At 31.8% G+C, this 23307-nt stretch overlaps 5 protein-coding genes across 5 annotated transcripts in view; 1 reads left to right on the top strand and 4 right to left on the bottom strand.

Moving 5' to 3' along the window:
- The first annotated feature begins 799 nt into the window (after positions 1-799).
- LOC17883598 (putative methylesterase 12, chloroplastic) lies at positions 800-3500 on the top strand. Its single transcript, XM_006289624.2, has 5 exons — positions 800-1383; positions 2140-2379; positions 2590-2733; positions 2877-3011; positions 3124-3500. The coding sequence occupies exons 1-5, from the start codon at positions 1126-1128 to the stop codon at positions 3394-3396; spliced, it is 1050 nt and encodes a 349-aa protein (XP_006289686.1). The 5' UTR covers positions 800-1125; the 3' UTR covers positions 3397-3500.
- A 10057-nt stretch (positions 3501-13557) lies between these two features.
- LOC17884472 lies at positions 13558-14188 on the bottom strand. Its single transcript, XM_006288922.2, has one exon. It carries the CDS (start codon positions 14024-14026, stop codon positions 13763-13765), a length of 264 nt encoding a protein of 87 aa, XP_006288984.1. The 5' UTR covers positions 14027-14188; the 3' UTR covers positions 13558-13762.
- A 4188-nt stretch (positions 14189-18376) lies between these two features.
- LOC17881353 (putative F-box protein At3g17500) lies at positions 18377-19531 on the bottom strand. The gene has a single exon (XM_023780323.1). It carries the CDS (start codon positions 19529-19531, stop codon positions 18377-18379), a length of 1155 nt encoding a protein of 384 aa, XP_023636091.1.
- Positions 19532-20154: 623 nt separating this feature from the next.
- LOC17883135 (putative F-box protein At3g23950) lies at positions 20155-21345 on the bottom strand. Its single transcript, XM_006286647.2, has one exon. The coding sequence runs from the start codon at positions 21343-21345 to the stop codon at positions 20155-20157; it is 1191 nt and encodes a 396-aa protein (XP_006286709.2).
- Positions 21346-22705: 1360 nt separating this feature from the next.
- Positions 22706-23307, bottom strand: part of LOC111829998 — a 1939-nt gene continuing 1337 nt past the window's right edge. The window contains exons 3-4 of the mRNA XM_023780321.1: positions 23160-23246; positions 22706-22879 (exon numbers count right to left, since the gene is read on the bottom strand). Coding sequence (XP_023636089.1) covers positions 22706-22879; positions 23160-23246 — 261 coding nt within the window. The remainder of the gene's footprint in view (positions 22880-23159; positions 23247-23307) is intronic.

Genomic DNA, 23307 nt, shown 5'->3' with positions numbered 1-23307 from the left:
AACTTGGAGTTTGAGTTTGTGTAGCCTTTTGAGGCTACAAGGGTCACCGAAATGCCTTACCAATCATGAGCACTGCCTTTTCATCTCATTTTATTTTTTCCTGTAAGACATTTTAACGTGACATATCACTTGTTTCTAAGCAACAACAATGTGCAAAAGATCGATCGATCTCTTGAAAATTTTACCATCTTTGTGTTTGCAAGTTGCAACCTCATTCCACAAGATCATCTCTCACATTAGATGGAGGAACAAGATTTTTAACCACATAACTAAACAAAACACAGTGGCCACACCTATCATCTTGGCTTATAAATAAAGTATCTCTTCTTGATTGAGCTACTCTCTTCGGTTCTTTACTGGTTCATCAACTATTAGGCTTCAATGGTCTATTAGATCCCAATGAATCAAAACGGATGAATTGTGTTCGTCCGCTCTGATACCATCTTAGATGAATGATGAATCAAGAAAAGTTGTTACAAAGAAGACGATTAGTTCTCATTCTCATTCAACTTGATGGTTTACATTTACACTGAACTACAGAGAGAGAGCTTGCTTTACAGAGAGTAAACCAAGACTAACCAAACCGGTTAACATAACCAATATCAAATACTCTAATTTTGCTATTAACAAACAGGTCATGTGCGTACCCAAGTCACTCAATTCTCTTTTCTTTTGATTAAAGAAACAATCTTTACATGACAAAACTATCACTCAAGGGTTAAAAATGGCTAATCTTTGATGATTCTAATAAACCATACAACATAAGTTTTCCTAAGAACAAAATACAAAAATTATGTTCGTAACATTAATATGTTGAGAGTCAGACAAAAACATACTCCAATTTATTTGAAAGAACAGAGTAATGAGAACATAAAAAAAAAAATCCCAGAAATATCCACACAAAAGACGAAACAATTAACAGACTTTGGCTGCTTTGTCTTAAATCTGAATCGTCCTTATTCACAAATCGTAATCAATGACACCGTTATGCTTCTTCTTCTTCTTCATCATCCACTCTTCTTATTATTCCTCTCTCTATATCCTCAAGTCAAGATCTTTTCAGTTCATGGACAAGAATCTCTTGAAATCTTCTTCTGTGGGTTGAATTGAGAGGGTTTTGAGAAGATGGGTAACAGAGTAATATGTATGAAGAAGAAAGATGTTGTTATCAGAAGTGGAGGAGATGGATCTAGAAGCAAGAGAGTGAATCGTTCACAGAGGAAACTGCTTGCTGATGAAGAGACTTTGCATCGTAGAGCTTTGTCTATGGCTATTCATCAAGCTCAGGGTTCTCAGAGATTTGATGGATCTATGTCTAGACGTGTTGGGTCTACTAGCTCTAGAAGACAAACACTCTCTGACCCATTTGCTAATAACAAACAGGTCCAAGCTTTTTTTCTGTAGTATTGATAAAGTTTGGATTTTTAGAGTTGGGTCCTTGTCAATTTTTCTGACTTTCCTAAATTTTATGATGGTTAGATGATTTGTTGGGTTGGAAAAGAGATCAAAAGTGTTTAAAGGTTGAAGCTTTGATATTGACATTAGGTTGGGACCAAAACTAGTGTAATAGAGCAGAACAAAGTGTTCTCAAAAGTTCTTGTAGTGCGCTTTGCTTTTTAAAAGTTGAAATAGTGATGTTTTCATGTTAATCAACTGGTCTGTCTCGTTGTTATTAGAACAAAGATGGAGAAAAGAAGCTTCTTTTTGGAGAAAGCAGAGAACTTTGTTCATGTTAATGTCAGTTATGTGTAATTAAGTCTAGTATCTTTTATTATGTTTGACTTTACTGATTCTAGTATCTTTGTAAACGTTGGCTAAGTGTTCTCGAACGTTCTTGTAGTGGCTTTGCTTCTAAAAAGTTTACATACAGTAGTTGTTGTCATAGTACTCTACGGGTATATCTTGTTTTGGTTAGAATGACAAGTGAAAAAGAAGCTTCTTTGTGGTTATTGCAATAAGTTTTATTGGAAACTTGAAAGCAGGGGACTTTGTTCGAGTACTTGAGATTTTGTTCATGATTGGTTCCTGTCACACATAGATGTCATCGCTTTGTAATTCGTCATTACCTGTTACTATGAGATTAGAAAACACTTATTTATGTTCAATTTTAGTTATGCTAGTTGTATTGTATCTCTTCAGGTACCTGAGTTTTTGGAGAGCTTGGCTGTTAAGAAATTCGTTTTGGTTCATGGTGAAGGGTTTGGGGCATGGTGTTGGTACAAAACTGTTGCTTCATTAGAAGAGTCTGGACTATTTCCTGTCACAGTTGACCTCACTGGATCTGGAATTAATATGACTGATGCAAATACTGTTTCCACCTTAGAAGAATATTCAAAACCGTTGATCGAGCTCATTCAAAATCTTCCTGAGGAAGAAAAGGTTAGACATTGCTCACATATAGATAATTAGGTTCTTAGGTTTATGTTGGAACTTGGAAACAAGTGTCAATGTAACTACATTGAACCTCAGCTGTTTCGGTTTCTTAACAATATTCTAAGGAAGGTTTACAATTTCCATGTGAATTCTGGTGTCATCTTGATATTTCATTTTGATATACTAGTGTGACGCAATGAGTGTTGATTGTTTCAGGTCATACTAGTGGGTCACAGTACTGGAGGTGCATGTGTTTCATATGCGTTAGAGCGGTTTCCAGAGAAAATCTCAAAAGCTATATTCATATGTGCTACTATGGTTTCTGATGGACAAAGACCCTTTGATGTCTTTGCTGATGAGGTAACACTAGCATGTTTTATTCAAACATGCGTTTTGAGTGTATTTTCTTGTTTCAGTACAAGGATGATTAGTTCACATAAAAAGATTTCACATTTCTTGATTTGAACAAAGGTATGTTCTTTGTTTTTGTGTCTGCATTGCAGCTTGGTTCTGCAGAACGGTTCATGAAAGAGTCGCAGTTCTTGATCTATGGAAACGGCGAGGACAAACCCGCGACAGGGTTCATGTTTGAGAAACAACACATGAAAGGCTTGTACTTCAATCAGTCATCCAATAAGGTATACTCTTACAATACTTTAATCTAAGTGATCAGCAGTAGCCCCAAACTAGAGTGGTTCAAGTTCTTTTTTTATGGATAGGCCTAATGCAAAGTTGATCATTATGTCTCAGGACATTGCATTGTCTATGATCTCGATGCGGCCTGTACCATTAGGTCCTATGATGGAGAAGCTATCGCTTACTGAAGAAAGATACGGGAAAGGTCGAAGATTCTATGTTCAGACGCTAGATGACTTGGCTCTTTCACCGGATGTTCAAGAGAAGCTGGTTAGAGAGAATAGTCCAGAAGCAGTTTTTAAGATCAAAGGAAGTGATCATTGCCCTTTCTTCTCTAAACCTCAGTCTCTTCACAAGATCCTTCTTGAGATAGCTCAGATTCCTTGAAGACAGTTCTTGAATCCACAGTGTATACTACTTTCATTTTTTACTACTAAATTTCTGTATATTCTTACTTATTTTATACAAATCAAGATTCTTGTTAGAGATTACTTTAGCGTAATCCCATACTATGGCAAACAAACTTGGAAATAAAATTTGAAATGGCTATGGAACAAAAAGAAATTTGGGTAAAATAGTAAAGAAAAACAAAATATTTTACTATTATCCAATTTTACATTTCGTTAAAAAACTATGAAAGATAAAATTGGATAATCCGATTCAATAACAAATTAAAATTTTGTTAGATGTTTTATGCTTTTATTTAATTTTCTTGATACACTATCTAGTATATACCTATTTACACATTCAATTTGTATTCTGTATTTAAATAATATAATCAGTTACCTAGTAACTAGTTTATATATATTAAAAAAAATCTGTTTCCGTTAAACTCTTTTGACGTTAAAAATTTAAACCAATAAGATACTGAAAATTGTTAGAGTTTTGTGAAGTTTTATATTTTTAATCACTATTGGACCAGTTTTGTGAAAAAAGGACCAGTTTAATTCCTATACCCAAAATATTATCAAATTAATCACATTTGTTTATGACACAAGCAGGAAAAAAGATGTTACTCAACTCACTCATTATATTTTAACTAGTGAAAAGTTACGACGAGCAAAATACACACCACGATCATGGGATAACTCATAGAGGCCAGAGAGACATCTACTTCAATCTGATTAATATATGCAGCAATATGGTAGTCTGTGTTGCCATCTTCATCTTTCCAGTCAAAGATATCCTCCTTTGTTTCTCTCTTAGCCCATCCCAACAGAATCTTAAATGTCACAATCTGGTGATTTTTAACAGCAATATGCACAACTAAGGATGTTAAAAAGAGATTGTAGGCTCGGTTCAATTCTAGCCTGCTTAGCCTTGAATATAAATAGGTTTTGTAAAATTAATATTAAAGGGCTGAACTTTTTCCAGCCCTGTTTTATTATTTTTATTTTTTTCTCGAAAAACAACCAGCTATGGAGTTTCATTTTAATATTATTTTTCGGTAAAACCCGTAAAACAGGCATCCATGTTCAAAAAAGAATATGGATGTGTAATATATGGAACATTCTTGATTTAGAAACATAAATTAGGATCTTTGACACTAGTGTATCTAACTAGGCAATCCTTTAATTCTTGGATAGTGATATGTCTATATTTTACCACTTTTAAACATATGCTTTTCATCTATCAAACTTTTCATTGATTCGCATCATTTTTAATCTCTTTTCATGTTTTGCACACTTATACAAAAGTTTGCAAATGTTTTGCATATGTCTTACATATATTCTGCAAAATTGGAGTTTTAATTAAGAGAATTTGTTAGAAATGCCCTTTTTGGGGAGCACCTTTTTAAAAATGCCCCATTTTTTAGCCATTTTTAATTGTACCCTCATTTATATTTTTATACTCATTTTGTCCCTGAAAACCTAATTGATTTGTTTGCAGCCGTCATAACAGAGGAGTAGTAAATTCGAGCTTCGCTGTCACTCATCCCTTTACCATCCACAAAACTGTAGCAAATAAAAATTCGAATTCCAGACCTTAAAGAAGAATTTAGCAGATGTGGTGAAGAGGAATGACACAAATTTTTCAATTTCAGCTCATTAGAGCAACCACACCAACAACTCGACAGGGTAAAACAGAGAAGAAGAACTATGGACCACTAAAGCCAACCAAAAATCTAAACGTGTATGACGAGACAGACTATTAAAGCAACAATTCCAGCCTACTAAATGATTAACCAAAGGCAGAAGATGAAGCAACCTGAGAAAATATGTATAAATGTGGCTGCAAATTTAGAGTGGCCTTCATTAAATGGACATAGACAGCACGAACCGCCCTCTAAACACGACTCCAACATCTCAATAGCGAAGGAGAACCTAGACAGACGAAAAGCAACCAACAAGAGATCAAGAGAGAGTAGATTGATCGACAAAGAGGAGACCGAGGGAGAAGATATCGAATAAGAAGAGATCGAAGAAGAAGAGTTTGAGAGAGAAGATATCGACGAAGAAGACATCAGAGAGAAACTAGCGATACAAACAGAAGATTTTGCTGATAAAGCAGAGAGCAAATATAAATTAGGTTAAATCATTAAGGGTACAATTGTCTTTTTGCACTAAAATAGGGGTATTTTAAAAAATGCTCTCTCCATTGGGGTATTTTTAAAAATGTGATCCTCAAAAGGGGTATTTTTAAAATTGTCCCTTTAATTAAACACTAAAATTTATTTTACTGAGCGGTATACAACATATATATATATATATATATATATATATATATATTATGTAGTAACAAAGATCACAGGGAAAAATAAACGGCATCGACGACCAACTCAGAATCTTTTGAGAGATTCTTTTGTATTCATAATCCATGAAGACATTTCTTTTAAAAATTTCACGTTAATTATCGATGGTTGTTGACTGAATTTGTAGATATCATTATGATTAAATGTTGGTACAAATATAACACCGTTTTATATAAAATGCGAATATAAATGTTGGTGCCATTATAACTTTTATTTTCCAAAATTACCACAAAACTAAAACTATTTTTTTTTATATTCAAAACTAATTTCTAAATCCTAAATGTTAAATCATACTCCTAAAAACTAGAGAAATTCCCTCAAATGTCATCATTTTAGTTACCACAATTTATTTTTATTTCCAAAAATACAAATTGTGGTATTTTTGGACAAAAACTAAATGATGGTATCCAAAGATATTTCTCATAACGCATTTCTAAGAACAAAGAAGTCTATCTCTTCTATTTAGACGCAACAGTCTGATTTCATTTTTTAAAACTAAAATTCGAACAAAAGCCCCTCTGCTTTTTATGCTCTTCTTCTCTGGACCATATCGATATAGAAGATGACAGATTTCTTCGTCGTTGGCATGGAAAAGCCTACTATGATCTGATCAAATCAAACTGAGAGAGATAGAATGAAGCCTAATCAATAATTTTTATTTTTATTTAAGCGAATTAAAACAACGTCATTTTTGTATTATTTGGCATAAAACATTAATTTTAGGTTTGAAATTCAAATTTTTGAAAAGTGCATGTATGATTTAGCACACGTATAAGTTCAATGTATATATTCAACACAGTACATTTGTGTAGGTATAAAAAAACCGTTTTTCCAAAAATTCTTCATAGATGGAGTTTTAGAATAAACCAGAGTAAGAAACATACTTGTGCAAGAACGCACGATAAGTTGGTGTGAATAGTTTTTAGATACTGTAGTATATTGTAGCATTTTTTATGTTATTGAATAAGAAAGCATATATCGTTAATTTCAGGTCCATCACAAATAAAGCTCTAAAGTGGTTGAGAGATGAAAATGGAAATCCAAGAATTGGAACAAGAAACATAGATTTGTGGTAGAACATATAAGATATAGCAGGCTTATAAGGTCTAGTCGCACCATCATTGGTAAGTAGTTCACCTTCATGCCTTGTGATATTTTTAAACGAACAAAATTAGGTGAAAAATACATTCTACCCAAATGGTAAAGTACAACGTATTATTCATTTTTTTTTTCTTATAAGTAAAATGGATAAACAAGAGGGAAATAAAAAAAATCCATCCACCAAAGGAGAGGTGACTAAGATGAAAATTATTCATTTCTAATTTTTTTTAAGTTGATTTTATTTTCATCTCATTCTTTGGAAGATAGACCATTTAGGACATGTTTCTCTGGTTTTTTGTCACAAGATTTGAACAGAATATATACTCCAAAAAGTTTATAATTTTATTCTTCTACTAGTTTTTAAGGTATTGACCCATTATTAACTCATATTAATAAATATATAATAATAATAATAATATACTATAACTAGCTATATATTTTTTTAACATTTAAGTCTTGTATCTTATCTAATTGTTCTTAGAAGAATGTGTATTTTCCATTAACAAAAAAAATAATTACTAAGATTATTAGTAACGGCCACAAAAACAAAATTGTGTGTAACGGCCACACAAAAAAAAATTTGAATACTTAAACCGACCTAATAGTATAATTTAATTACTAAAATTTTGTGTTCACCAATCTCTCCAACCCCCCCCCCCCACTTTGATTTTGAAAACTTGAGGATCGCTCGCTCCGTTCTGCTTCCTGGTTTTGGATTTCGCGATTTATGCGTTCAAGTGTTTCTGATCATTGGCTCCTCATCAAGTTTGATTTTTCTGCTTCTATCGCTTCTTAGGTTTGATTTTTGTGCTTCTCTCGACTCTCAGGTTTGATTTTGTGCTTCTCTCTTACTCGATCGTTTTCAATTCCGACGTCGTAACCAAACGGTTTAGTAAAATTTTGTGTTCTTATTGTCTTAATGGTTGTGAAGAACATCAATTTGTTTGAAGATAGATGCTACTCATGCTACCTTTTATAGTTTACTCATGAGTGACAATTGTGACTTGGTTGTGAAGAACACCAATTTGTGTTCTTCTAAACAAATTGGTGTTCTTCACAACCGTTTGACGTACTGAAATTGTGTATTATTCTACAATGCATTTAAAATGTACTTGCATTCTAAAACTCGCATTATAATTACTTATACAAATTTTCTTAGTTTTGGTTTTACTATTTTAAAATTTAATTTATTTTACATATGTTATAATATAAATTTCTATTAATTATAAATAACATAAGTATTCATTAAATTTACTTTAATGTAAAAAGAATAATGCTTATGTGGATGCGTAGGTGGACATTCCAAATGGAGAGAGAACTATTCTATTGTAGGGAAAACGAGGAAAACAACCCAAACTATTTCCCGAAGGTATTTTCATACCCAAACTCACGTACTCTGAATTTTACAACCCAACCCAGCTTTCAATTCAAATAACCAACCTGAACTATATCAAATTTTGTCAATTTCAACCTCGACATAACAGTATCCCTGCCCATCTTGAAGATTTGGACAATTAAGCTTAAGCTTAAGCTTAATTTCTCTTAGTTTTTACAGAAGCTTAAGCTTGATTATCCAAATTTTCAAGATGAGCAAGGATACTGTTAACGTCGATGTTGAAATTGGCAAAATTTGATGTGGTTCAGGTGGGTTATTTGAATTGAAAGCTGGTTTGGGTTGTAAAATTCAGAGTACGCGAGTTTGGGTATGAAAATACCTTCGGAAAATAGTTTGGGTTGATTTTCCCCGTTTTCCCCTCCTATTGTATATATGGATTTTAAACATTAAAAGTCTTGTGTATCTAATCTAATTTTTCTTAAAAAGAATGCGTATTTTTTTATTAATAAAGTAGTACATTAATGTGTATTTTTATATAATGAGAAAAATGTGCACACAAAGTTTGAATTTTGGTTAACGTTTAGATTGTTTTTGTTAACAAATTGGTGTTCTTCACAAACAAGTCACAATTGTCACTCATGAGTAAACTATATAAGGTAGCATGAGTAGCATCTATCTTTTGTTCTTCACAGCCAAGTCACAATTGTCACTCAGGCCCGGCCCGTGCCTAAAGCCCAATAAGCAAGGGCTTTAGGCAGCAGATTTAAAGTTAATTTTTAGGGGCAGCATTTGGAGAAGGTCCTTTAGTATAGTGGTTAAGTAGCACCAATTTACTGTCCGATCCGGAGTTCGACTAAGTAATATATGATGGACAAAATATATAAAGTAGATCTAGTCTATCGAAAACTTACTTTGACATATTCCAAGGGACAATTTTGATGTGTGTCCTCTAACCAGAGCCGTCTCTAAAATTTTGCAGGCCATAATCAAAAAATAATAAAAGGCTGGTTGAATACAAGTAAGATATTCGAACAGGGGTGCATCACTCATAACTGGCACTACATGTACCACTGGACTAAAGAACAATTTTGTAAAATAAGGCCGAATTTTATATATAATATCGAGGGCCGCAAGCTGATGCTTCACCAGCTTGGCCAATGGGCCGGCTCTGCCTCTAACGTGTGGAAAACTTTGCAATTTAACTCGTTTGGGTATTGAGACTAGGAATTTGGTCCTCTAAAGTTTTATATGATGGAAAAAATATATGAAGTAGATCTGGTCCATCGAAAGCTTACTTTGACAGTTCCAAGGGACTTCTCCACTGCGTGTCCTCTGAAGCGGGGTTAGTTGGTTATTATACTTCCACAAAGATTGTATAAGCTTTCTTAAACTGGTGAAGGACAAACACATATAGAAAAATAGTAAAACATATGGACAACTGTGTTGATGGACATATTAGGTGCAGTAGATCTGGTCCATTGAAACTTACATTGAAGAACTCTGAGAACAACTTTTGTGGAATATTCTATTATGTACAATAAGTAAAAAAAAAATAAAGTTAAATATTCCATTAGAAGTGGACATTGATGGAATTAGTCCATTAATTACCTAGTTATTACATCTTAATCGATTTCTACTCGATGGATAACAAAATTAGATGATATAAATTTGATAGACAAAGTAATTTTTCATTACTGGATTTAGTCCATCGAAAAATACCTTTGTAGAATCTTTGTTGTTCTAAGAAAAATCAGGTCGTGGTTGAGATACATTATGGAAAAATAATTAGTCTATTAGTATGTTGATTATCTATTAGATAAAGCTGGAGAAAGAATTTCGAGAATATGAAAAAAAAGTCGGAAAGAGAAAAATGGAAGCTTGGGGAAAGAAACAAAAAAAAAAGACATGTAACGTAGAGGAGTGAGTATATGTGAGAGAATGTATTTTAATTGATTATTTTATTTATTATTTGGTTCTATTAAGATAAGGGTAAAAAGGTATTTATACACAAGTCTTATGGCACCCGGAAAAAGATGTGGGAGAAAGTGGCATTCTTTACATATTTATACGCTGTTCATGGCAAAATATATAATTTTCTGAACAAATTTTGGGGGCATTAATTTCTAGTTTGCTTTAAGCATAATTTATTCTTGCGCCGGCACTGCTTATAAGTAAACAATATAAGGTAGCATCTATCTTTTGTTCAATCAAATATCTTTAAAACCAAGTCACAATTATTGTTATGACAAATCTAATACACAAATCTGGTTTCACGTTCCTCTTGTAATTGTTTTTTTTTTTTTGTGATTGTTTCACTGCAGGGAAACGAGTATCAGAAACATAGTTAGCACTGCCATTAGACCCTCTCAACCCTTGTTTTCATTTCATAATGTATATATCCTGGAGAAAATTGCATCTTTTGTTTTAACTGCTCAACTAATGAACTAATAGACACCCCCATCACTTTAGAACGTTAGAAAAGCTTACATTCCATATACATGCATACCCACACATACATATTGCATACACATTCATGTATATATGCTTCATTGATTCCTTTTTCCATTATTTCTTTGTTTACAGAGTTACATGCTTAACGTGTTTGCTTGTTTCCTTTGCTTATCTGCTCAACTTCCTTATTTTTTTTTATATTTTTTCAACTTCCTTATTTGCTTCTATGATTCTTCTCCTTAGTGCTTTACTCTCTTCTGTGCTTTCTTGATACCTCTGCTTAGTGCACTAATTATTTGGTCTTATGGTAAGTTGGTCTTATTAGTTTTGAAATCATGTAGTAAGCTGTAAACTTTTGTTATGTTCCTAGAGCATAAAAGTAGTTTTTGTTATACGGAATTGCATGAATTCCTCTTGTAATTGTTTTATCTCACTGCTGGGAAACGAGTATCAGAAACAGAGTTAGCATTGCCAATCCAATTCAGGAAAATCAAACCAAAAGCTAGATGATGAAAAATCAAGAGAGGTGAGCCAAACTGTTGACTGAATCTTTCTATTCCAAAACCAAAAAACCAACTACTCTGTTCCACAAGACAAGAGAAGGTCTTGTAAAAACCGGTTTCAGCGTATGCCCTTCAATCATCAATCACAGTTTTGTACTCATGTTTTCATTTCTTAATGTTTATGTCCTTGAGAAAATTGCACCTTTTGTTCCAAAACTTGTCATTGCCTCATGCCAACACTTCTCTTCCACAGGTAATAAACCATCAAAACTGTCTGATTCTTTTTACTTATTATCTAGTGATTTTTTATCTCTTGGAATCTCTCTGACTAAGTTCCAGGATGGTACTGTTTTATTACATGATCCAGTTTATCTAGATTCTCAATCCAAAACCAATAACTCTGTTCCACAAGACAAGAGAAGTTCTTGTAAACACCGGTTTCAGCGTTTGTCCTTCAGTCACTCAGCACACTCCAAAGTCCAAAGGTATGTTTTCTTTGCATCACAGCACACTCAACTCATGTTTTCATTTCTGTCCTCGAGCAAATTGCACCTTTTGTTTCAAATGCTGAACTAATGAAAAAGTTCCAAACAACGAGAGACTTGTCATTTCCTCATCAAGCCAACACTTCTCTTCCACAGGTAATGAACCATCAATGGTACTGTTTTTTTTCTTTTCCACAATTGACCAAAGCTGACAGTGACAAGATTGAGATACAAACGAGAACCAAGAACTGGAACAAGAATCGGAACATAAAACAGAACCAAGAACTAGAGCAGAAAATAGACTTGAGGAACAACATCTATGATTTTGCAAGGTAAGTTGGTTAGTAATAATTTTTCTTGAGTTTATCTTCAAAATTTTTCTGTTACTTTTACAAATTGTGTTTTGATCATGTTACGTATCTGCTGCAGTGTTCATTGCTTCCTTTTTCCATTATTTCTTTGTTTACAAAGTTACATGCTTAACATGTTGCTTATTTCCTTCTCTGCTTAGTACATTGCTTGATTCTGGTGCTTAGTGCACTGCTTCTTTCTTTGTTTCTTTGTCCCTTTGTTTCTTTGCTTCTTTGATTCTTCTGCTTAGGGCATTGCTTACTTCTTTGCTTTCTTGATTTCTCTGCTTAGTGCATTGCTTGCTTCTTTGTCTCTTTGTTTCTTTGTTTCTTTTATTTTTTGCTTCTTTGCTTTCTTGATTCATCTGCTTTTAGTTCAACTTGCTTATTTCTTGATTTTGTGCTGTCTAGCATGTTTTGTCAAGAAACTTAGTTTTAGTTTGTTATGTTTTATTTACAAGAAAAAAAAAATCAATTTGTTATGTTTAACAATATTAATTTATTGGCACACCGACTCAAAAACTACCTAATTAGCCGTCTAAAATTATTTTTAATGTAATTCAAGCATTTTCACGTTATTATATGTTATGGAAGGCTAGGTATGTAAAAATGGGTAGATACCCATGAGTTTACCTTATTTATCTATTATATTAGCGTATATAGGTTAAACTTTTAAACCCATTTAAATAAATGAAATTTGATTGGTTTGTCTAACGGGTTCATGGGTTTATCGGAGTAAACCCATTAGAGTTATGGGTTACTCATAGGTATACTAAAAAACCAAAATTTTTTAATATATATGATATTCAATATATGTTAAATTTTATTTTTCACTTAAACTATATAAAATATCTAAAATAAATGTTAACTTTTTCTTATATGCTAAAAAGGTAAAAACTTAAAAGTAATATACATGTCAATGATCTAAAATAAATTATGTCGAAAATGAAGAATGTATCATGATGAATGAAGTTAAAGAATCGGATTGCATCTAAAGAAGATTCAAAAGAATGGTTTTTTTTTTTTTAGTTTTATGGATTTGTCATTTTTGGCTTAAAAATTTTAGGATGTTTTTTTCTATTTTAATTTCTAGATATCTTTTTTTATCACTTGAAAACTATTGCTGATTTTATAATTATATTTTATATAATATATTTAATATTAATTAATCTATTATATTTTATTTATATATGGTAACCCATATAACCCATTTAGCATAATTAGATTGGAATTATTTAGCATAATTTTCGTTTATATGGTAGCCTTCGATATATCAATTGTTCCTTATTTTATTTGTGTGCAAAAGATATAAATTGTTCATAAATCATAACACTTTAACCATAAGAAGTATTCAAGAAGTAAGATCCCAAAACCATTTCTTGAAAAAATCCTACAATTATTTAGGAAGAATTTGTAAAAGTAAAGTGATGTTTTCTAAATATTTTGTATTCTGTTTTTTTTTTTAAAGAAATATGTATGCTTAAAAATATCTCATCTTGTAATTAGCGTGATTGAGAATAGAAATTGAAGATTATATGGATGAATTTAACCAATTAGACAATATAAATAATAAAGAAACAATTAAACTTCGGATTTTATATTTCAATATCTATATTTCCATTTGAGTAACATACAAATCACTCGACACACACACACACACATACATAATCTCACACACTTAATATACATGTTAAGTTTCACTATGCTCTTAGTATAACTAAAAAAAGAAAGATCAAAGAAGATGAAAGATCAAAAGTATATCAAAGTAGACTAATCTAGACGTTGTACCGGATACTATTATCATCACCAGAGAACTTGTTCTTGATCCATTTGAAACTGTTCTTGAGAGTACTCTTGAGCTTTTCCTCCGTGGCAAAAAGATTGTAAGAAGCTACTCTCTTCTTTCTCTTCATCTCTGGATCTGTATTGATGCAAGGCCCATTAAAGTTGTAAGAGTTTGAGCGGTTCTGATCATAGCCAAACTCATCCGTTGAGAAATTTGATGAATACTCCGTGTATGACTTGCTTCCCTTCATCATCTTTTAGGCTCTTTGGTTTTGATCTTTGTTTTTGCAACCTCTATCTCTCTCTCTTTTAGGCTATGTGAGTGAAGAAGCTTATACTACTCTTCTTAAATGGGGTTGGGTTATAAAGAAGTGGAGGGGGTAGCATGGTTTTGGTTTAAAGTGAAAGTGGGAAACAAACCAGATCCTTTGGTAATGGTATCAAAACCATTTAGACCATGATTGTAATATCAACAATTAGAAACAAATTAATGCAATATACCTTTTTAAATTATTAATGGCTATAACTTCTTTTTATAATTTTAGTGATCATATAAAGTAATCTTAATCAATTTTGTTTAGTTTTGGAAATAGTAGAGGCAAGAGTGGGATGGGTGGGATTGAGGTGGCAAAGCATGTGTGATGTTATAGTTGGTTACATGATGGTGTAGCAAGAAGGTATTATCTACTTCCTTCAACTTTAAGTGTGGACCCAAATTTTGAAGTCTATTTTTGCATGCCACCATCAATTGCTATGATTAAAACCAAATAAAGATTTTCAAATTATAATTATTCACTTTTGATATATCATACAAATTGACAAAGAATGGTAATTAAACATTTTTCCCAATATATACATCTAATAGTTATATGTTTTGATAAGATATATCAAGGAAGATGAGATTAAAATTTCAATTTGCAATCAATCATATTATATAGATCAATGGAATGAAAAAGAAGAAGACAAAGTGGAGACAAGACTAAATAGAGAAAGGACCCAACATGTCTAAAAGCTGAATTGTCAAAATTAAATTCCATGAGACAAATAATATAAATTTTGGTTATTTATTAGGGTTAGATTTGAAAGCAATGAGTCGGAATTGCACATAATGGTTGCGTCTTCATGTAACTATGTAGGGACTGCTTTTATGATTAAATGTTCTTTTATAATTTTGTAAAATACAAAAGTCATTATCATTATTCGTTCATAAGTTTTTATTTGATGTTAAGTATATTTATATTTTGCACCCACTTCCTCCTCTGTTCTATGGATCATTATGTGTATTGGTTAAGTTTGGTTGGGAGTAACCATTCAATGAAAGACAAAGCCATTTGCGTATATGTAATAATTAAATCATGATATGGGAAAATGCCTAAAATAACAATGATTATTTGTTCTTGGAAGGTAGTATATATCTGGAAATAATATCTCTATTGCCTATGAACAAAAGAGAATATAGATTATACATATGTTTTGGTTGCATCTCTTAGAACCGTTTCAAGATTCAAACCATACTTAAAGGAGTAGGGGTTATTGGATCATTGATTTTTATGGATTTGGAAATCCAAACAAAAATCTTATGTTATTCAATAGTTGATCCAGACCATACTTAGAGAAACTGCAATATTTAGGAGGAAACTATATATTTCGGTAAATTGACCGGAGAAACAATTAAATTTCTGTTTGTAATTTTGAACCGTTTTAAATAATTTTTTTTTTTGAATACAAAAACGCTTTTTATAATTGGGATTATCCACGATATTCTTTATTTATCTTCTAATTTTACCGTATGTTCTCATAATTTTATCCCAGAAAATCACAATTGCTAGGCTGATGCTTTGACATATATATGTTAATATAGTTAGGTATTTTTACATCACTTAACCCATGGAAAAATGTAGAAAAAAAAAAGAAAAAAATAAATAAATATCAAAACTTTTGAAAATCGGCTGGTTATATTAGACCGCTTGAAATTTCTTGTTAATATTAAATCTATATAACAACAGTAATTAATCACGTTTTTGGTCTCGTAAATATGCTTGTTATTTTTATTTTGAGTTTACACGTCTTTACACGTTTTTGATCTTTTGTTTAACTTTCAACCTCATTCGCTAATTCACATCTCTTTTATACGTTTTCATATATTTTTTTTCCACTTACCATAAGCCACTATTTAATAACAATCAAACATCGTGCATGTAACTCATGTCAGTTCTTTTTCATCAAAAAAAAATTGCATTAGAAATACAAGTATTCACTTTTCGATCTTTCGACTTTAATAGATCTGAATCCTATATAACTTTTTATCTTCAATCGTGATACACGAGAACACGATATAACGGTATAACATATGGGGGGAAGACATATTCATATTGCATAAGAAAATTCATTAAAAATCGTTTACATAAAAAAATAAAAAAATAAAAAAATTCGTTTACATAAAAAATAGTGTGTACCAAAATTAGGTAAATGTTTAAAAGAAAATTGAATATTGATAATAATTCATTTTTATACTTCATTTAACTGTTACAATTTATTTTTCTATAACATGTTATTTTCTTATGTGAATATTTTTAGTGTATCAAATATTTTAGTGAATATTTACAATTTATATTTTCTTATGTGAATTAGCTTACAAATGTTAATATAGTTGGGTATTTTATGGAAAAATATAAAAACAAAACAAAAAAATAAATATCAAAAGTTATTTAGGAGAAAAGTATGAATTTCGGTTACTTGACCGGAGAAAAATAAGTTTCGGTTTGTACATTTAACCCATTTTAATTAATTTATATATGTATATGATAATAAATGTCATAAAATTAGGTAATTTTACGTCACTTAAATCACATAAAACGCAAACAAAAAAAAACACACAAAATAAATATCAAAAGTTTTGAAAATCGGCTGTATATGTTAGACTGCTTGAATTTCTTGCTAACACTAGATCTATATAATTACAGTAATTAATCACGTTTTTGGTCTTGTAAATATTTTGTAACTATTTATTATTTACATATTTTGAGTTTACACGTCTTTTTAGCTGAACTTTCAACATCATTATTCACATCTTACACTTTGTTTCCACTTACCAAATAATCACTCATGTAAATCATGCCAGTATTTTTCATTAAAATTACCAAGTACATTCACTTTTCGATTTAATATTGATTTTGGATCGTATATTTTTTTTTTCTATTAATTTTCTAACAACAAGTTCATATTACATAGCAATTCAATTTTTTTTTTCTAATTGTTTACAGAGAAAGTAGCATGTTATCTTGGTAAATGGTTAAAAAAATTAATTTTATCTTTATAAATCAGATTTAGTTTATTGTTCTATAACATTTTATTTCCTTATGTGAATATTTTTAGTTTATCAAATAGACGTGTGAATATAATAGCTGAGGAAGAAAAGTTGTGAAAAAGTTGAGCAAAAGTTGAGGAATATATTAGTTTTTTTTTTGTCAAACGAGGAATATATTATATATTAGATATATTATTAGTCTTATAATTTGGTTACATATTGTCTTAAAGTTTTTAATGTTTTCTTCTTATTATTATGCTGTTTAACATATTATGAATATTTAAAAAGTTTTATAGTTATTGTCTTTGTTTGCACCTTTCAGAACTTAGAGCCATTAAAGAGTTGAGAACATTCTTAAAGATTGAAGAAAATATTTACAAAAGTGCAGAGAGGGTTGTGAAGAATGGGACTGCAAAGGAGGCAAAAGTGGTGACAAGTTCTACAATACTATAATACTCAAGACATTAATATATTTGGTTTGTCAATCATATCATATGGTGGAAAATATGTTTACCTAACATACATGAGCAAAACCAATTGTATTCAACTACTGTTAGCTAATATACTTGACGTATTTGGGGTATATATAGAATTTTGGTTTGAGATATGAAAATATCAAGAACTGATGTTTTTTTCTTCACATTAACAGTGCAAGTAGAATCAAGCTATTTCTTCACACAAATCTTCTTGATTTGTAATTGTAAATTTATTTCTATTTTTTTTATAAAGAAATTGTAGTTGTGTTTGACCAAACTAGCTAGTGATTTTTTCAGTTTCGTATACATAAAAATATATACACACAATTAGAGAAAAATAGATCGTCGTAATCTACAGACCCAGTCGAAAAATATTTCAGACTTCCCAAAATAGTAGATATGGCTAATAGAACATATGTTGTGGATCCATGAATAATAACGGTCAGAGCATTACACATTTAGTCTTGAATTAGACTACTAGTTAGAGCTGTCAATTAGGGCTAACCCGTGGATTTTCAACCCTAACCGCATCAAATTTTTCTTTATGCGAGTTTTGCGGGTCAGCCCGCTAAAATTCAAAATCGGATTGGGCTCTAGCCCACGGTCCACTGATTATTTTTTTGGGCCAACAGCATAAGCCAGCTTTCAATGGTCTCATTGTATTAGCCCAACTTCAAATCTCTCAACACTGATCACAAACTCGTAATTTAATCGCTTTTGATATATTAAGTAACAAAATAAAGTAAAATTGCTCTCAAAAGATCTAGAAGATGAATCCAATATATTCTTAGAACGCTTCGTTTAATCCAAAGGAAGAGAAGTTATGTTACCGCTTTAATCGACAAGTTTCTTGCTTTTCTTTTGCCTAAACTAGGCATTAGTATACTTTCTTGATGAATTCGAACCAAACTTGGAGCATAGTTGAACATAACCCCTTGCCCTAATTTTTGCACAGATTCTCCAAATCTAATCTCTCTGTATACACCACACTCCCCAATAACAAGTACCATGTCTTGGACTTTTGTCATGGCTCCATATATCCTTCTACTATCACAACACAACACAACCAGTTTTTTCTCCTCGTCGACGTAGAAGCTTACACAAGACGAAAACGGACAACAGCCGTAAAAATCGACATTATCCACTACCAAAAATCTTTCCCACGACAAGACTATGTTCCCATCAATCTTATCACTGGTCGCCACCCATACATCAATCTTTAATGATCCAGTCCTCTGATTCAACACTGATAGTTTCTCTTCTCTAACAATGGATAGAGCTATAGCATATTTTTTATCCTTAAAGGGAAGACACAAATGTCCAAAACTCTCTGTAGTAAAATCAAAACTTAATAGATAACTATCCAATTCCCATACAAGCCAATAAGAGTTCCCCTTCCAAGACACACCATAAGGGTTTACAATGGAGGGTTCATTGACTTCAAGAACCCTCCATGTACCAGAGGTAAAATCGTAGATTTCAAGCTGAACAAGTGGGTAAGTTATTTGATATCTCAAGATTTTGTAGTTACGGAAAGATTTGTTGTCTTCGTATCCCAAAGCATAGACAAAACATTCTTCGTATACAGTACAAGGTCTGATGAGTTTGGTTTCACCAGTACAAGGGTTACAAACCACGACCTTGTCTTTTTTGGTGCTACATAGTAATAAACCATCACAATGAGACAAGACTTGTTTTATCTTCTGAGTAAGGCCATGTTCAACTTTGAACAATATAAACGGATCATCAACGTTGTTGTCAATGTCATGGAGATTGAAGCTTAGTGAAAAGAACTTTTCTTCATGCAACATGAAAACCAAAAACTGCTTTGATGCTTTACCAAAGTGTTTCTTGGTGAATCTTTGGTCTTTTTGTAAAGCATTCCAATGTTTGCAAGTAGATCGTAATTGTTTCAGAGATGTTGCCGGAACACAAGAGAGAATCTCATCTACCACATCCTGAGGTAGATCAGACATTGATTGTTTCTTGTTTGAGATCCTTGATTGGGATAAAAATACGAAAGACAAACGAAGGCTATATATATATGTAACTAGTCATTAATTAGGGTTTTGGCTTTCACGTTTCCTATGTGGATTCTATTTACTTTTTTTTTTTTAATATTATTATTCAATTGGTTGTTCTTTCAAATTACTTATTAGAAAAAGGCATGATTTTTGTTTTTTTTTTAATCTTTTTTTTTTGTGTTTTGAATCTATAAAGATAAAACCAAATGAACAAAGACTGAAGATAGATGGCTTCCTGCACAAGCAATATTTTGGACATGTACTTAAACATCCCTTTCTCAATCAAATATGTTATTATATAAAATTTGGTTTTCAAAGTTAGCCATTTAACATGACCGTGACAGGTGTCAATTGTATTGATAAGCAGTATACACGTTTCAATTTTAAAATATTTCATAATAAAAATATAATAGATTTAGGATTCTGACATGTGTCAATTAAATCAATAAGATGTCTTATTTTAAATTTACTAAAATATTTCGAAATAAAAATATAAAATTTTTAAACCTATACATAAAGAAAAAGAAAATTTGTTTATTTTTTTTTGTCTAACATATTAATATTCTTTTGGGATCCTATGTAGGTATGACTTGCAAGGATGGAACAAATTGCAAACCGTACCAATATGAATCAAGACACAAACTATCTTCCTTGCAAGGGGCACCATGTCTACGAGTTCCATAAGTTTTTGTATGTGTTCGAAGATTACAAGCAATGTAACATTTGTGGTCTAAGTCCCATAGGTAGATAATGTCCATATCAAAATAGTTTATCGCCATTGGAACACACTTTACACCAAGCTCTACACAAGCCATGTTAATTTCCCAAGCCTTTTCCCAATTCCAAGAATCACTCTCTAGTCTCCAAACCCTTACATTATAGCTCTTGACCTCTTCTATCAGTTCAGCTTCAATAAGCACAAAACAACCTTGCGAAGTAGTGCATATAATCTTATTGTGTGAGCTCTCATGTTGAGTGCTCTTCATCAAGACGGGTAGGGGGAGTTCTCGAATCTTATCATCATAGGAGAAGAAGTCATGTACAATAATTCTCCGGGAGTACATATCATCAAACCAATGAAGTTTCCCATTCAAAGAAACGGGATTGCATTTGCTGTACGGAAGTTCATAAAGTCCAGGACATGAGACGTGTTGAACACTCCATTCACCAGTATCCGACGAATATATCTGAAAGGTCCAACTCCATGTTCTAATAATAGAAGTCATGTCTTCACTATATATACGAATCACCTTGTAACCTAAGATGGCACTATTGTGCTTTCGTATTACAAGACCTGAATCAACAAAGCTATGGTATTGAGCAAGATAAGGAGGAGAAGACAGTTGAATCCATTGTGATAACATAGGATTACCAATGTAGTAACGTTTTGTCATATCTTCCTCAAGCACACACAACAAAACCAAACCATCAGCACAAGCCACAACCCAAATCTCTTTGATTTTAACGTTGTTTTGAGTATACTTGCGGATCACGTCACTTGTGAAAGACCAATTACGAGTTTTACCATGTAGGTTGAGTTCTACTTCCTCCAAAAAAGAAGTCGTGCATCTATAACTTCCATGTAAGATTGACCAATTAGATTTACTGTAGATATCAATGAAGAAACTTGATTCCATAAGCAATTTCCAATCTCTACACACCAACTTGAATCTAAAGATGCTTTTTGGAGGTAGTCTTGTGATGATCTTTATCACCAATTCTTCAGGAAGCTCCACACCTTTCTTCTTCAAATCTGTTTTGCTCATTCTTAGTTTTTTCCTTCTTTTCTTCTTCTTGTTTGTTTTTCTAATGTTGCTATAGGTTCTCTTATTTATAATAAGATAACCATATGAATTTAATACAAATCTATAAAAGTTTTGCAAAGTTTTTAAAAGGAGACGTATTGAGTATGTGATAAATTATTGATATGGTTAAATATGATATTATAGAAAGAAAAAGGAAAAAAAACACTATAAAATGACATATCTTATTAATATTATATAATTGTGAAGTTAATTTCAAAGTGACTTTGAAAAATTTAGGTATTAAAATATTAATGATAGATTTAATATAAAAGACAGATAAGGGTAAATTAACTAATTATCTAAATTACTTTATAATTGAATATCTCTCTATTTTCTTCTTCTTACTATCCATATAACTTAAAAAGCAATAGAATTAATTAACATATATTTTTAATAATTTTTATTACTTTTGGTAAAATTATAAGTTATTTTTAGAGAACAAAAGTTTATTAAAATTTAATTTTCAACTTTTTCATATTTTTAATAAACAAAAATTTGTGAAGATTTAATTTTCAACTTTTCATATTTTTAGTAAATAGGAAATAAAAGAAAATTTTCAAACATTATTCATCTTCAATTATTTTATTAAAACAACATGTTATTTGTAAGAAACATTTAATTTCTTAAGTTTTTGAGAGAATTTCTATCTTTGTTTTTCTGTATATCCCCCCCCCCCTTCCCACCCCTCTTTGAGTAATACATCTTTGACGCGACATATGATTTTTATTTATTAGCGTAAAATTAATTAGGATATTCGGATTTAATTTTTGTGAAAATGTTTTTAAAATGGATTTAGTTAGCTATTTTTCTTTTTTCTTAAATTAAAATAAATAGAAAGAAATAAGGAAATATTAATTGAAATCTTTACAAAATATCTCTATGGTGAAAACGTATGCAGAGATACACAGACAGTTACGCTTGGAACGCGCCAAGCAAACGCTTTTTCCTTCGATGTTTATTAACAAAATTTATCTTTTCCTATAATACAATTTTGTCTCGGCTCTTACTCAATCTATTCCTCCCAATAGAATTGAACCCGACTAAAGAACGAGCACTAAACCTTTCTCTCCTACACCCGTGTAGTCCCAAGAGAAAACAAACACTCACCTTCTCAGCTTTTTGTTTTTCTAGATTCGAAGTTTACAATCACGTACAAAGAGTCTAAAGTGTTCAAAGTGGCTCGTGGCCAAACCCTAGACTATTTATACTCACTACTCGAAACCCTAACCCTAGGATCTTCGAGGATCTCACGGAAACGGAATATGCTTGCTTGTCAAGCTTATCCTTTCCTTATTTGATGTGAAGAATATTCACCATATCTTCACACGCAATTCGTCTCTATATTTGCTGCCAAGCAAGAAATCTTCCTTAGCACGTCACTCCATCCACTTAAGCTTTGCCACGTCATCTCACGACTCCATGTCAGCAACTTCAAGTGTCTGATGTGATCCCAGGCGTCTGATGTGGTCTCAGGCGTCTGAACAGATGCAGCTTCCTGATCTCCACAGCAAGCTGTTCTGGAACTGCATCTTCAATCTCCCCCTTTTTGACTTAGTTTGATAATCAAGCATCCTTTGTGATAAACCTGAAAGTCACAGAGAGACACAACCAAAACACAGCAACAAGGAAAACATCTAGTAATATAACTAGCACAGATCCCAAAATAAGAAATCCTAAAAAGCCATGTTTAAACATATTACAGACCCAAAAGCTAAAAGCTAACGAAACAAGGTTCTGTAATAAAAATACATTGTTGCTAACAACCAAAAACAAACAGCAACAACAGCAACTGCTCCCCCAGGACAAATGCTCCCCCACAAATCAACCAGTCCTATGATCATCAGAATCAGAATCATCTCCCCCTGCTTGTTTGCACAACTAAGTCAAAAACAAGTAACTTATGGATCACATGAATGACAGATT

The sequence above is a fragment of the Capsella rubella genome, unplaced genomic scaffold (assembly GCF_000375325.1).
Source record: "Capsella rubella cultivar Monte Gargano unplaced genomic scaffold, Caprub1_0 scaffold_6, whole genome shotgun sequence".
NCBI lineage: Eukaryota > Viridiplantae > Streptophyta > Magnoliopsida > Brassicales > Brassicaceae > Capsella > Capsella rubella.
Note: the sequence above shows the minus strand (reverse complement) of the source record. Positions and strands in the feature narration are given on the sequence as shown.